General features: G+C 37.7%; 1 protein-coding gene across 2 annotated transcripts in view; it reads right to left on the reverse strand.

Annotated features, from left to right (window-relative positions):
- Positions 1–419: 419 nt before the first annotated feature.
- glcci1b (glucocorticoid induced 1b) overlaps positions 420–15,274 on the reverse strand; it is a 33,041-nt gene continuing 18,186 nt past the window's right edge. The window contains exons 4-9 of one of the 2 annotated variants that reach the window (XM_008430975.2): positions 14,490–14,579; positions 10,915–11,034; positions 9,553–9,690; positions 5,827–6,019; positions 5,022–5,142; positions 420–4,378 (exon numbers count right to left, since the gene is read on the reverse strand). In XM_008430975.2, the coding sequence (XP_008429197.1) occupies positions 4,057–4,378; positions 5,022–5,142; positions 5,827–6,019; positions 9,553–9,690; positions 10,915–11,034; positions 14,490–14,579 (984 nt within the window). In that variant the 3' untranslated portion in view covers positions 420–4,056. Of the gene's footprint in view, positions 4,379–5,021; positions 5,143–5,826; positions 6,020–9,552; positions 9,691–10,914; positions 11,038–14,489; positions 14,580–15,274 lie in introns of both variants that reach the window. The other variant, XM_008430974.2, reaches the window with a different exon arrangement.

Raw genomic sequence — 15,274 nt, forward strand, 5'->3', positions numbered from 1 at the left:
AAATGTCCCGTCACAGTTCTCCTTCATGGTTTCCACCAGTGGTAATATAGTTTTGGATCACATGACTTGTGTGATGCAAAAAAATTGTTTCTTTGCAAATTTTGATACGGTAAAAAAAAACAAAAAAAAGAAAAATCCCACCTCATCCTAAAGCTCACAAACAAATAAAAAAATCTGGAGTTTTCAAAATGTGCATGTATCCATTAAGAAAATATATTTACGAAATGTCAATTTGTGCAGTTATAAGGTAAATGGAAGCACAGCTATGCTCTTAAATGTTCCTGAAAATGTTTGCACAAAATTAGTATTAAACTAAGAATTATACATTACCATGGAAAAATGCAGGGATCTGTTGATTTTATCTACATTCCCACAATTGTTAAATCGCAAAAAATCTGCAAGGACTGATATAATTTTACTTTTTTTTTTTTAAACTGCTTTGATTTGATTGATAACATAATATTTGAGCACTAAACTTATCCTAAAGTTTCTATTTATGTGTCCGTTTGGAGTCAAGAGGTCCACATAAAAAACTACGGCGGGCCGGATTTGGCCCCCTGAGCCCCAAGTTTGACACACCAGCTTTAAGATATTTACAGATGAGACTCGTTTTGACTCTTGAAGCTACGCGTTGTTTTAATTTTTCATCATATCGACTACATGAATAGCCTTAACTTTACCTCAGCCTCTACATGTGAGATGTTACTGAATGCTGATGTTTGTCCATGTGTGTCTCAAAGCCCTTTAAAAAGAAAAGACATATCAATTCAAAAAGGCTTTTCTGTTTCCTTTATTGAAAAAAACAAGATCTACACAAAAACATGTAAAACAGGAGAATCAATTCATCATCGCCAACAATGGCAACTACTTCTTTAAACGTTCGGCACTGAATGGATACGGTCGAAGATTTTGAAGTTGCTGAACAGATTTAATTTCTGAGGAATTGGTCGTTATTTAGATGAATCTCAACAGGGTGTCATCAGCATACAACTCCAATGTTTATGCTTTAATATCTCTAAAATGTGCTGAGAACTCAGCAGCAATATCAGACGTTCTCCTTTATGGAGCCCAAGCTATAAAACAAACTAGTGTCGTTTTTCTGCTAAATAAAAATCAATTGCACATTCTTCTGATTGTTCCAAGTAACAAACTTGAATACAGCACAGAACAGTGATTATCTTTTCCTTTCCAATTAAGTGCTTACGCTTGGGTTTATTATTTAAAAAATAAAATAAAAAAATTGTTTGTGTGTTTCCCAAATTATGCAGCAGTGGTTTTATGTTGAGCACTGGTCGTTTTGCCCCTTTTTTTACTCTTATTTTTATTTCTAATAATCCCCTGACAGCCTAATGTAAAGAAATGTTTTTAAAAAACTTCATCAACTTTGTCAATTGTGACCCAAACAGGATTTATTTAAAGCCAGGAAACCAAAAAAATCTTGAAAATGCTACAAATAAATCACAATCTGTCTTTAGATTAAATTATAAAGCAGGTGAAGAATTTTAAAATGCACCTTTTTGAAACAAAATAACCCTTTTGATTGAAGCCGTCTAGAACAGGAAGGCAACTCTAGTAAAAACATTTTCAATATAAATATGTTGGATAGAACATAAAACATAAAAAAACCTATTGAGAACACAAAACAGATTAAATTAGCTCTTTTCCTAACAAGATAATTTGGGAAATCTATAACTGAAGCAGGAAGTCAACAGTATAACCAATAGATTGCAGCTGTTTTTGAGCGTTTACCTTTTTGGTAAAACAAACAAACAAAAAATATTTTCATCAATATTTAGCAGCATTTGTTTTTATTTTCTATGCATTTTAAATTCTCTCTGGTTCACCACATGCACAGCTTTAGCTCCAGAGGCGTTTTAGAGTCAGAAAAGTAGATTTTCTGGAGTTTGAGTGGCATGACGAAGACTTCATATTAACCTAAAAGCAGTTAAAACACGATTAAAAGGTGAGACCTGCATATGTGCTCACCTACTATAAATTATTCTGGTTGCAGGTATTTGATGGATAGAAATCAATACTGGTCAGGACAGGAGCAGAAGTTACAACGTCCATCTAAATCAGCGGTGTCCAAAGTGCGGGGCGGGGGCCATTTTGAGACTTTTTATTTCAAATCAAGATGAAATAAATTTCTTACAACAGAAAATAAAAACGCCACAACGTTTTACAAAGCTTTTGTAATATTAGAATCACATTTATTCATACACTTTGTTTTTTTTTTTTACGGAAAAGCCAACTTTAATGTACCAAAATCAGCTTTTTTTATTTATTAAATGTGGCAAACATAGCAAGGATTTTAAAAGAAAATCCTGTTATATATTTTTTTAAATATAGCAAACAAGCAAAATCCTTGTAAAGTTTGGGATCTACCATGAATAAGTTCCCTTTGTTACAATGGGACGCTTGCAAGTAAAATTTTGGCTCACATGTCAAAGTTTGAACAGCCCTGATCTAAAACGCTCCCTTATTGGTAAAATACAAACAGATTATGTAAAGAAAATGAGAATTTCACTTTATAGCTTGAAAATATAAATATTTTATCCTGCTGACATGTTTTTTGGGGCAGTGGGGATTTTTGCCTTTTAAATTTTAATTATTTTCACTGGTTTGAATGTTTTTCCCATCCCATTGTTAAATACTGGGCAGATATCATCCCCTTCTCCATTCTGCTACCATCAGAAAACATTTTTCCAATCTTCCTGCTCACTCAATAAACCACTTTTAAAACTTTTTGCACCCAAACAGGAAACTTTGCCTTCAGTTATTTCAGATTTTGAATTGCTGCCAGACTCCTTCAGCTTTTTTGTTTTTCTTCCCCACTTTTATTGATTTTGACCAGTGAAATAGATAGAAACCGTTTATTTACAGGTATGAAGTGGGGATGCCGGTCCTGAAAGGGGCAAATTGACCCAGAGCCTCATATGACACTGAATCACTTTACAAAAATGAAAAACACACAAACATTCTGGCACAAAAATTGCCCTGATATCCCGAATATGACGGTCTCTGTGCCGTTTTGTAGTTTGCTTTGGTTTGTGTTTAATATAATTGTTACATAGCTGCAAAATTCTCAAGACAAATCAAAGTAGCTGTGAATTAAAGTAGCTCATGCAGCTCGTTGTGGAATGTGTCGTAGGCACCTGGAACAATGTCAAAACCTAAAAATTCAGTCGGAATCAAACCTACGTTTCCTGGGAATGAAAAACAAAAGAGGACATTTTGGAAAAAAAAAAAAAAATCTTCTTGTGAGAAAATGACTATGAACACTCAGGAATGGCAGCACAGCCCCACCATTCGCCTCTGAACCACCTGAGTTACTGAGAACAGTCGGTTGGGCCCATAAGAAGGCGACAGGAAAGTCGTGTGCTTTGTGGTTACTTGGTCACTGATTGAACAGCTCGTATTTTTTGCATTTTGTGCTTAGCTCGTCCTGTTGCCATGGTGATCACACTGTGTACAGGTTCAGGCCTGGCCTTAAAAAAAACCCTGCAACTACACTCAACAAGTACTGCTGCTTCTCATTAACAAAACGCAACAAGTACATTCAAACATATATGTCAGAAATAATAACAATAATAACAATAAAAATGTCTTGTGCCCTTTAGAGCCAAAATGGGGTAAATTATAAGAAATCCCATTTGTGTTTTAGCTCCAACACTGAACAGCTGGATGATAACATGAACACAATGCAGTTTCTGCTGATATTGCATGGTTACAATTCTGGATGTTTTTATTTTTATTTATTTTTTATCTTGATAAGACTGCCAACGCTACATATAATTTAATTATTCAGTTCTATTTATTGCAGAATAAGCAAACGACTTCCTGCTATATGTGACGATGGGAGGTTAGGTTAGTGATGGGAGGAGAGCGGTCAGCAACAATGCCCAAACATCAAGTATTATCCTCAAACAGGAATCCATTTCCAGGCCGAGGGCGCCCCCTGCTGGCTAATGTTAGGATTATCAGAGTGCAATTTTTTTGTCGTCATTTTATTTCCTTTTTGTTTTTAAGCCAAACCACCAGGCTAGATGCAATGTTTTATTTGTAGGTGGTTTGGTCATGAATACCTGAGGACCAGCTGGTGAGGACTACATGTGCTGAGCCGTCTCCTGACTCAGCACTCAGGCCGCCGCCACCGCTCAGGTCTGCGGAGGACGAAAACGTAGCTGCTGGCGCTGCGGGCTGAGTCGGGGTCACCTGAGTTGTGAGGCCGCTGCTGGTGTGAAAGCTGGGGCTGATGGGGGAGAACAGGGAGGAGCAGAGGAGTTTGACGGGGCAGAAGGCCGAGCCTCTGGGGATGAAGTTCACCTTGTTTTTGTCAGGGCACGAGAACAGAGGGAAGCCTTTTGATTGGCCAGATCTGAAAAGGACAGAAGGTACTCTTAAATTACGATGGCCTCCATTTTGTTTTCTTATAAACAAAACATGGGAAAATAACAGTTTTTCTGCAATTAACAACAATTAATCAAATTAATCATGATTAATCAATTATTGAACAACTGGCAACTAATTTAATAATAAATTAATCATTAACTGGAGCACATAGCCTTTTAAAAACAAGACAATTTGCTTAAAAAACTATTCAGAACAGTAATTAAGCCAAACTTTACAGATATACCTATATATATTACATTTAAGAAATAAACTGTCTGTAAATATGTTTTACCCAAACAACAAAAACTCAAATCATACAAAGTCTTTGTGTCTAGTTTCTAGTGTAAATATCTTAGTGCACTTAAAACAAGACGAAACTAACTTAACTTTTCAGCGAATGTTTTAAGTGAATAATTCCTTAATACTGATGAAAAAGTGCTTGTTAAATTGGCAAATTATTTCACTTGTAACTTGGGAAAATGTCTTATGTTATCCTGTTTCTTCTACATGTAACTGTGGAACAATGCCGTGACAAAATGGAAGCTGCCACACCTTCAGAATTAAGTTGTTTTTTTAAAAATACATGTTAAAACTATGTAATAATGGAAACACATCATGATGCTACTTACACCAGCTCATCGAACACTTTGACCCTCTCACATCCCTCTGGAGGTTCCCGTTTGAACATGTAGCTGTTGTTTGGTTTGGGCGAAGTGGCGAACTTGGGAAGAGGAGAGCTGCACCCGCTGTCTGAAAACAGAGAAACACAAAGCAACACATGGTGAGCAGGCCTGTCACAATACACAATAAATCAATTAATCGCGCGATAATCAATCATTTCCATTTACATGATTTGTCATTTCTCTCTTTCTACCAAAAACTGGATGACAGTCTGGTGTTTTGGTCTTAACTAGCCTTTCTATGAAGCACAAACACAGACTTGATAATTCATGCAGCCCTGTGCATTGCATGTATTGCAGGGGTGTCCAAAGTGCTGCCTGAGGCCATTTGTGGCCCCCAACTGCAGATCAGCAGGAATACAAGTTTTAATGAGTTAAATTATTACCAACGTCATTTTCTTACAACGGAAAACGTTAAGTACAGGATAAAGTATTCATCATTTTATAACCAACAGGTTCGTCCAGAGTCTTTGACTAAATTTATTGAATTGAATTTGGCTAAATATTAGCAAGAGTTTTGAAAGAAACTGACCCAAATCTTATTCCTATAACTGTGTGTAAATTAGATAAATTGAGCCTAAAATAATTTGAAAACTAGACTCCTTTCTTTTAATATAGCAAACGTGCAAAATCCTTTTTACCTGTTAATGAATAACATCCCTTTTTCCTTCCAAAACATAAATAAATAAAATCGGACGACTTTATTTTAGAACAATAGTACAACAAGCTATCATCAGTTTAACTTGGAGCAAACCTTTATCGATGTCCTCAGCAGAACAGGGACTTCCGTCGTGGGAGTGGAGGTGGTCGGAGCTGCAGGGTCGGGGCGACGGGCTCGACTCGCCGCTGGACGGGGCCTGGGTGTCCGTGTCCCGTGTGTCACCGCTGCTGCTGCTGTGGCGGTTGGGAGGGAAGGGCGGGCGGCGGCCATCCACCGCCTCCATGGCCTGTGAGGAAGAGAGGTGGTACAAAAATAGGAATGCAAATGATCGATTATTGGGTTAATCTAGAGTTTGATCGATTTAAGATTAATTAATTAGTTTTCTCTTGTATATAGAGGGTCGACCATCTTTCCATAACAGGAAGGGTTAAAGGCAGAATTTTAAAAAATCATTTAAAAAATTTTACGTCATTTTGTGTTAGCTGTATTAAATACTCACTGAATAAACAGAAAATTGTGGTTTCCTCACGATTAAACTTGGATATATATAACAAACAGGACTTATAAGATTGCAGAATAGAAACATTTAAAAATTAAAATAAAATTTGTGAAACGCTTAATTCCCCATGAACAGACATAGGAACCGTCTTGTTGCTCTTAAAGTTAAATCTTCCCTCCATGAAGTGCGGTAACCTCTTTGCTTCTCTGTCGCCTTCGCAGCCCATCAGTGACTTTTGATAGAGAAGCTAACGCTACTCCGTCATGCCGCTCGGCTGAAGGAAGCGCCTTGAAGGTGAAGCTTAAGGAGCTTTTCGAGTGTTTATATTTCAAAACAGAACAACATAAGGTAAATTTAGCATTCCGAATCGGAAAAAGTCTGAATCGTTTCTCTTCACCGATACGGCTTCCATCTTTGTTTCTGAATCAACGGCTCCGCTTAGGGATGACCACCGCTAGCGGCGCCACCTGCTGGCCGGCGGCCACGCTACAACACAAAGTATAAAAGCTGAATGTTTTTAAAGGGTCGTTTGTGTCAAAATGTATTGATAAAACCCACTGAACTGTTAAAATATCAATAAATATCTGTTTGTTTCAGCATTCAGTAAGTGATTCTTAAAATTAAATAACATTTAACATCTTTCCACAAAGGTCAGTCGATTTCGTGATTGTTTTTGTGTTTTTTTTTTTGCAATCAAAATCATGGATTTTGTGGCGCTAAATTAGAAATATTTGTAAGGAATTTTTATGATCTTGGCGCAAATGCACGATGTTAAATGTGACTTTTTATTAATTGCTGTATAACTTGACATCAAGTAAGGCTGATGGTGTGTTCACACCAAAACCGTTATGCTCGTCTGGTTGACATTCAAAGTCTATGTGGAGGCTCGTCGAGGCACGTCAGACGCGTCACAATCACTCTAGCCATTGTTTGTCGTTGCCGGCCTATTTGTTGGATGCGCATGACGCATCAAAAGCTCCAAACGTGCCGGAACGGGCCCTTCACGCGCCTCCGCATACACTTTGAATGTAAACCCGACGCGCAAAACGTGTTTGATGTGAATGCAACCTGAGCCAGCAGACACTCTTTTTAGCCAATGTTGAGAAAAATCTGCGGTGAAAATCTGAAAAAAAAATGTGCTGATCTGTTGATTTTGTGTGAATTTTGTAGATTTGTGAAACTGGAGGGACTTATTGATATAATTTGAAGTCTGGAGGGCCACACAAAAGGCTAATGAGCCAGACTTTACACATGATCTCAGCAGACATTTTTAATTGATCAATTTGAAGTTGGAACTAATTTTAATCTAATAAATCATTAATGGACATCCCAGGTGAGAAGTGATCTGTTAAAGTTTGTGAATGTGGTCAGACTGTCAGAGGAGGCAGAACTTCCTCAATTGGACTTGATGAGTTCTTCGAGTACCGATGCCAACAGATGGAGGGACTTTCAGAGAAACGTCTCTCTCTTTGGATGACGTCACATTAAACTCAAAGTGCCATCTAAAACGCCCTAAATCTTAAAACATCTCCAACTAAAAGCCCTGTGATGTGTTTGTCTAAAGGGCAACTGCAGAAGCAAACAGCACACCAGATGGTACTTGAGAACAGCGTGATGTGAATTGTGTTGAGCTTTGGCTCAGCTGACTGAAAAGAGCGAGCAGAAGGAAGGCAGAGTGCACAGCAAGCTGTAAATCTGCAGGTTAGCGTGTGTTTGTTTGTGTGTTTAAGCCATGTGGGTGTGGAGCATCGCAGCCCTGCCAAGGTTTACAACCTCATATCAGGGCTGATTTACAGGCTTCTAAACAAGTGGACTCTCACGCTGTACAAATATGTGTAGAAACTGACTTTACAAGCTTGTTTTTGCACAAATGTAACGAATCCTAAGCATAACTAACAAGTTTAATAGCAGTTTCATGCCTTTTTTCAGTAAAGCCGTTAAAAAGGTTCTGAAATGTTTAGTTTATGCATTGATTACATTCTTAAAATGCAAAATGGAGATGATTCCTTCTGAGGTCCATGACAAAACTTATGCATATTTAATTACCAAATTAATAATTGACAAATGGAGCAAATGCAGAGCAGAGATCGGTATGCGTACGACTGAATTTACATGCACAATGGTGTGAAAAAGTATGTTCTCCTTATAGATTTCTTCTGTTTTTGCTTTTTTTTAATCACACTTTAATATTTCAGATCAGACAAATTTTAATGTTGGATGAAGATAACTTCCTTAGGAAAAAGTAACAGTTAAAGCAATTAACTGAGATTAAACTACTTTTTTGAAGAAATTTTTAAACAGTAGAAGAACAAAAGGTGTCCAGTTGTTTATTTACAACTTTAAGGCTTTATGTGCAATAAGTCATCTTTGCAGAACTTCACTTCCATCCCTTACCGACTGTTGGAAGCTCAAGGAACTGCCTGATTATGACACAATTCCACCTACAGCTGCAGTATGCAGCTTTTATTAAAAAATATATAAATTATAAGAGATAATTCGTGAAAAAAATCTAACTCCTCTTGCCTTCTCCAAGCGCTATCAAGAAACAACCAATCAGAGCCAGGAGGAGGGTCTTAGCGCTGTCAATCAGTCTTATTGTGGCGTTGCTCATCCCCATCTGTTCCCCCTCTCCTTCCTTTCTGTTATGAATGCTAAGGCTAGTTAGCACGGCTACAGATGTCGGCGAATAAACGGCAAGTTGTTTCTCCAACGTTACCACATTTAGCAGTGAGTACATGAGAATGATTGACAGCGCTGAGACCCTCCTCCTGACTCTGATTGGTTGTTTTTGGTGCATTTCTTCAGACAGCAATAGCAACTCAGGATGGATGTGGAGGAGATCGATGTTTTCACAGGTTATTTGTCTTATAACAAACTGTCACAACATGGTGACAGTTTCAACAAATATGTAAAAAAAAAAAAAAACATTTTATAACCCAATGTTTTTGTACCTGCAGAGCACATGCTCTTTTCTGCAGACGTCCTTACAAACATACCCATCGCTGGTGTGGTTGTGGACTAAATGTCTTTCAAATTGGACATTTCCTGTCAGATTCATAACAGTTTGTAGAAAAGGACAAAAACAAAGTGCAGATGCAGGATTGAGTCACAACTTTATGAGTTTTTCCCTCATGATTCAGGTCTTAAAAGTGGTCTCAAAATGCCGTTTGCAGTATTTTTGTTTTGAATTGTGAGCATTCCCATTTAATGACTGAATTACAACAAATAAATTAGTCAGATAAATAAACTTTACAGGACTTCACTGAGGTATAACAAGCAGTGAGCAGTAAATTACTGCACATCGCAGCCCGATGCTGTACCTGCAGGCCGTGCTCCCAGTCGACTCGTATGAAAACGTTTTCCAGCTCGTGGTTGATTCCCTCCACGCTGCTCGGCACTCTGCATATCAGCGACTTGGGCATCGGGTTTGACGTTAAAGTTGAAGAAGTTCCCTTGTACTGAAAAGAAACATAACACTGTTTGAAGGTGGAGTAATGATTTAGACATCTTGAAATAAGACAAAAGTAACTTACAAGTAATGTTTCAGCACAATATTGCTATAATTTATTTAATATTGATAAAAAAGTTTTAGTTGCACTGGCTGATTATTTCACTTACAGCATGAAAAAATATTGTTAGAAATAATAATCTACCAGTGGAAATAGTACTTTTTAGATCAATCTTAAAGGAATTATTGACTTAAACCAAGCTCCAATATTCAGCTTAAAAGTTACTTGTAAATTAATTTAGTCTTTTTTTCAAGTGTACTAAGATATTTGCACTAGAAAGACACGATTGGATGGAACCACAACACTGCAAAACACAAAATCTTACCAAGTATTTTGTCTAGTTTCTAATGCAAATGAGACAAAACAAACTTACAAGTAACTTTTCAGTGATTTAAGTAAATAATTCCTTAATATTGATGAAAAAAAGAATTAGTTATTTCATTTATAAAATGGGAAAAATATCTTGTTATAAGTGAAATAATCTGTAGTACTCCTTAGTTAATTTTAAGGGACTATTTAAGCAAATAAACCTCCTTTATCTTGCCGAAATGTTACTTGTAAGATAGTTTTGTCTCAAGATATTTGCACTAGAAACTAAACCAAAACTACTTGGTAAGATTTTGTGTTTTTGCAGAGAAGCGGTTTCAGTTAAACAGAACAGAGTTGTGGTCAGAAGCATCAGTATTAATGCTGTGTTAGTGCAGCAGCACAGCATCTCTTTTCCTGGGTCTAATGAATGAGCTGCAGCTCAGGGGAAGACATGCCCAGACACATTTCCCTCCTCTCCCTTCGTTTGACCTCAAAGATCAACTTCTCCTGTTTAGGAAAAGTCAACTCAACAGCACCCTGCATGTTAAACACATAATAAATCATGATATTTATTATGTAAATCTAAACTACATAACACTAAATATAGATGTTGTTGGCTTGATGAAAGCTTAAATAAATATGGAACTAAAGGTATAAAATAAAGTTACACTGAACTGTTTACTCAGTTTTCTAATCTCCAGCAGCTGTGTTGTAGGTTTGTAACCGTCCGTTTCGTTTGGATGTTTTCCTCCAAACTGCTGAGCTCCCTTATCATATCTGTGTGGCCTGTGTAAAATCTTGCATCACCAAGTTGAGTTAATGATAATGTTTTCACCCTAACGGAGCATGACATGAGAAGCCTACCTGTGATTGGCACGCGGCGCTGTGCTGCTGCGGCAGCTGCTGCAGGGAGCTCTGCTCTCTGTCTTTGTTCTGCCTGGTCACCTGTTTGCTGCGCTGCAGCTGCAGGCGCAGCTTAGCGATCTGCTGAAGGTGAAATAAGACGGAGACAGTAAACCAACAAGAAAAACTGTGTTAAATGTCACATCGACTGCAGTTTTCTGGCCGATCACTGATTACCAAAAGCCTGACCTGCAGACTCTGATTTTTGTCTGAAATGTTGCTAAATGTAGCAAGAAAGTCGTTGAGTTGGCAATAGTGGGGCGACTATTGCTAACTGCAGACATGAGCAGGTGAGCCGGTCCAGTGTTTCCCAACCCTGGTCCTCAAGGCACACTGTCCTACGTGTTTTAGAGATCTCCCTGCTTTAATGTGCCTAATTCAACTGATTGCAGTTCAGCAAACGCCTGTTAATCAGTCATTGATTGAAATCAGCTGGACTGAAGCAAGGAAATACCTAAAACATGCAGGACAGTGTGCCTTGAGGACCAGGGTTAGGAAACACTGTGTTAGACAAACCTGCAGAAGAGGACAATGGTTGGATTTTAGACCTTTGCATGGAAGTATCAGCCGATCACCCAAAATTAAGAAAATCGGTGTCGATAAATTGGTGCACAGTTCGTCACACGCATCCAAATATTTAGGATCAGTTAAGAATTTGTTTTGCAACAGTTAATGTATAAATTACACATTTCTTTACTGCAGCTGCTTTTCCGTTAATGTTCAATAAAGTCTTTGTTTTCTTATTCAAAACAATTATTTGCTTATTTGCATCTTTTAAAGGTGTTTCAAATATTGTGTCAAAAAGGCTTAACTGGTTAAACGAAAAATTTGTATTTGATTGTCGAAATAATCATTTAACAAAATACGATGAGTACTTTTGCATTCTTCTGAAAAGATTTACTGAAACAAACTCAACCTGAATGCAGCCCTGCCACCACAACAAATTTTTTGAACGATAAATTCCTCCAGAAGTTAATGCGATAAACAGTAATATTATTGCTTTGAGACAAATTTCAAGTAATATAATGGTAATAATGGCATAATAATGCAAGAACCTACTAAAATAAACTTTAAAAATCAAACAAATCAATAAACTTTAAATTCTAATGAACATTTAGAGCTGGAACATTTCAAATATCCAAAATAAACAAACAAAACAACAGAAACAACAAGTAAAATCAATTATAAAGTCTCTGTTAACAAATTGTTTTTAAAAAAGAGATAGTTGAGACCATAGTGAAGAATTTCATCATCCAGTTTTTGTAGAAAAAGAGAGAAAAGAGAAAGATCATAAATCATTGATCTTGTTTAAATTTATCATGTGATTTATTGCTTATTGCAACAGGAATAGCTGAATGTTGCTGCAACACTTCCAGAGTCAGCCTGCTGATGAAATGAGTTGGGTCAGTGGGTGTTGCTACATCAGGCCCAGTAAAAAAAAAACAGGATACCCTTTGTAAGACTAACAGACACAGTTGTGCTGTGCAGACAAAGGTGTGGTTCTTCAGCGCAGATCTTGTACTCCAGGCAACACAGTCAACAAAGAGACCTGCTCCTTTCAGATGTCCTCCCACTCGTTAAATTGCAGAGGTTAGAGAGCAGGAATCCTGCTGCCTGCGCTCGCTTAGTGGAAGCAGTCGATAATGACAAGTCCAGGCAGCCCGGGTGTAATCTTAGTTGATGGGAAAAGAGAGATTTTCCTGGCTGTGCTGAGCTATTGATTTCTAGGCCAAGTTGTTCAGGGATTGTCTGCAGAACAGTGAACGCAACATTTTCCAGGCAGGTCAAGTTATAAAGTTAGAGGTGTGCTTAAAGGTGATTTATGAAATAAGAGCAAGTCAGAGGCCAGAAGCTGCTGCAGATGCATTTCATAAAAGATTTCATAACTTGTTTTATACCTGCTGTGTTGCTCTGACAGTTTGCTTAATTACAGCTAAACTGGAGCTACTACTGACTTCATGCACTGCAAAAACACACAGTCTCACCAAGTATTTTCTATCTAGTTTCTTAGTGCACTTGAAATAAAACAAACTGACTAGGAACTTTTCAACCAACATATGAGCTTGGTTTAAGTAAATTATTCCTTATTTTTTATTTAAAAACATTAATTCCACTGGCAATTTATTTCATGGGCTGCACAGTGGCGCAGTTGGTAGAGCTGTTGCCTTGCAGCAAGAAGGTTCTGGGTTCGATTCCCGGCCCCGGTCTTTCTGCATGGAGTTTGCATGTTCTCCCTGTGCATGCGTGGGTTTTCTCCGGGTACTCTGGTTTCCTCCCACAGTCCAAAAACATGACTGTCAGGTTAATTGGTCTGTCTAAATAGTCCCTAGGTGTGAGTGTGTGTGTGCATGGTTGTGTGTCTCTGTGTTGCCCTGTGACAGACTGGCGACCTGTCCAGGGTGAACCCGCCTCTCGCCCGGAACGTTAGCTGGAGAGGCACCAGCAACCCTCCTTTTACACAAAGGTGTAAAGAAAATGGATGGATGGATTTATTTCACTTACAACAAGACATTTTTTCCATGTTAGAAGTGAAATAATCTGCCAGTGGAACTAATATTTTCTAATCAATATTAAAGGAATAATTTACTTAAGCCAAGCAGCGTCCTGCTGAAAAGTTAATTGTAAGTTAGTTTTGTCTTTTTTGAAGTGTACTAAGAAACTAGATCAAAAATATTTGGTGAGATTTTGTGTTTTTGCAGAATAAAGTTCAAGACCAGGATCTGCTCTTGACTGCGCACTGCAAAAAAATACAAGAACTTACAAAATATTTTTGGTTTAATTTTTAGTACACTTGACGTAAGACAAAACTAACTTATAAGTAACTTTTCAGAAAGATATTGGAGATGGTTTTGAAAATTATTCCTTATTTTTATCTAAAAAAGTTCAAGATCCACTGGCAGATTATTTCACTCATCAAATAGGAAAAATGTTTATAAGTGAAATAATCCACCAGTGAACTAGCACTTTTTCAGGAATTATTCATTAAACTGAGCAATATTGGGCTGAAAAGTTATTTGTAAGTTAGTTTTGTCTTACTAAGAATTAGACCAAACATATTTGATAGGAGTTTATATTTTTGCAGGGTGGAGCGAAGGTGCAGCTCTCTAGGAAGAAAAAAAACAAACAATCTGCTGATTTTAAAAAGGGAAAAAAGCGGCTGTATACTCTGCCCTCCTTCAGTGTGGATCCTCTATACTGTCTGAAAAACAACAGTCCATGATGAGATTCACACAGTGCAGCCATGCAGAGAACAGAGCAGGATAAATTTAGCCTGTGGTCTGGAGGCCTGGAGTCCATGTGGTCGGCCAGACGGGCTGCCAAGGCCAGCAGATAGACAGGAGTGGAAACCGGCTTTAAGGAGGGTAATATTTAGGCTGACCTCAGACTCTGACAAATAAAAACACACTTTAAGTAAATGAAGAACCTCAAGAATGACAGAAACATTTTCTTTACCCAGCTGTGTGGATATAATGATGCGTTAGCTGAGAGCAGCAGCAGTGACCGGATCGTCTGGGAGGTGGAAGAAGGGAAAGTACCTCTTTCAGATGATCTGCGCTCCCCCACGACGCTGATCGCTGGTGAGGACTTCCCAGTTCGGCGGCTTCGTCGATCCAGAGACCTGGAGTCTGAAAAACAAACAAAACAAAGCACATTACACCACATGAGTCAAAATTAAGACTTTTTAAGACCTTTTTTTAATACCAGCTTGAACGAAATTTAGGCTGACGACGCGATAAATATACAATATAAGTGGAAAAAACAGTGGCAAAAACAGTTGATGATACATTTGCACTAATTTACCTGTGATAGATGCAAAAAATAGCTAAGTAGCTAACTAGCAAGCGTATATTAACAGATAGTTACAAACAGCCTCTGCAACTTTTACCTTGCAGAAAAATCCTGCAGGAATAATTAAAAAGAACTGCAACAGTCCAGCCAAACAAAATTTAAGACATGTGATTAACGTATTCAAGACCGACTTACATGTTCTTAAATTAATTTAAGACATTTTAATGCTTTAATTTTAAGTACATGAGTTTAAGACTTTTTAAGGATGTGCGCACATCTCATATTACTAAAATGTTACCAAAACTTCTTGCATATCTGTTGTTCCCACTAAGTTGCACCTTTTCTGCAGAACAGGCCGACAGATTTGAATGCTTGTTTGTGCAATTAAAAATGGGTGGAGTGCATGTTTCTGCATCTGGGCGAAAGTAAACAAAAAGACGTGTTCACATTTGATTTCACTGCCTGTACATGAAATGCAAAATTCAAATACTCATAAACACAAAGAACAAATGTTTACAGCTGTTTTAAATCT

This window comes from Poecilia reticulata, linkage group LG16 (assembly GCF_000633615.1).
Source record: "Poecilia reticulata strain Guanapo linkage group LG16, Guppy_female_1.0+MT, whole genome shotgun sequence".
In the NCBI taxonomy this organism is placed as follows: domain Eukaryota; kingdom Metazoa; phylum Chordata; class Actinopteri; order Cyprinodontiformes; family Poeciliidae; genus Poecilia; species Poecilia reticulata.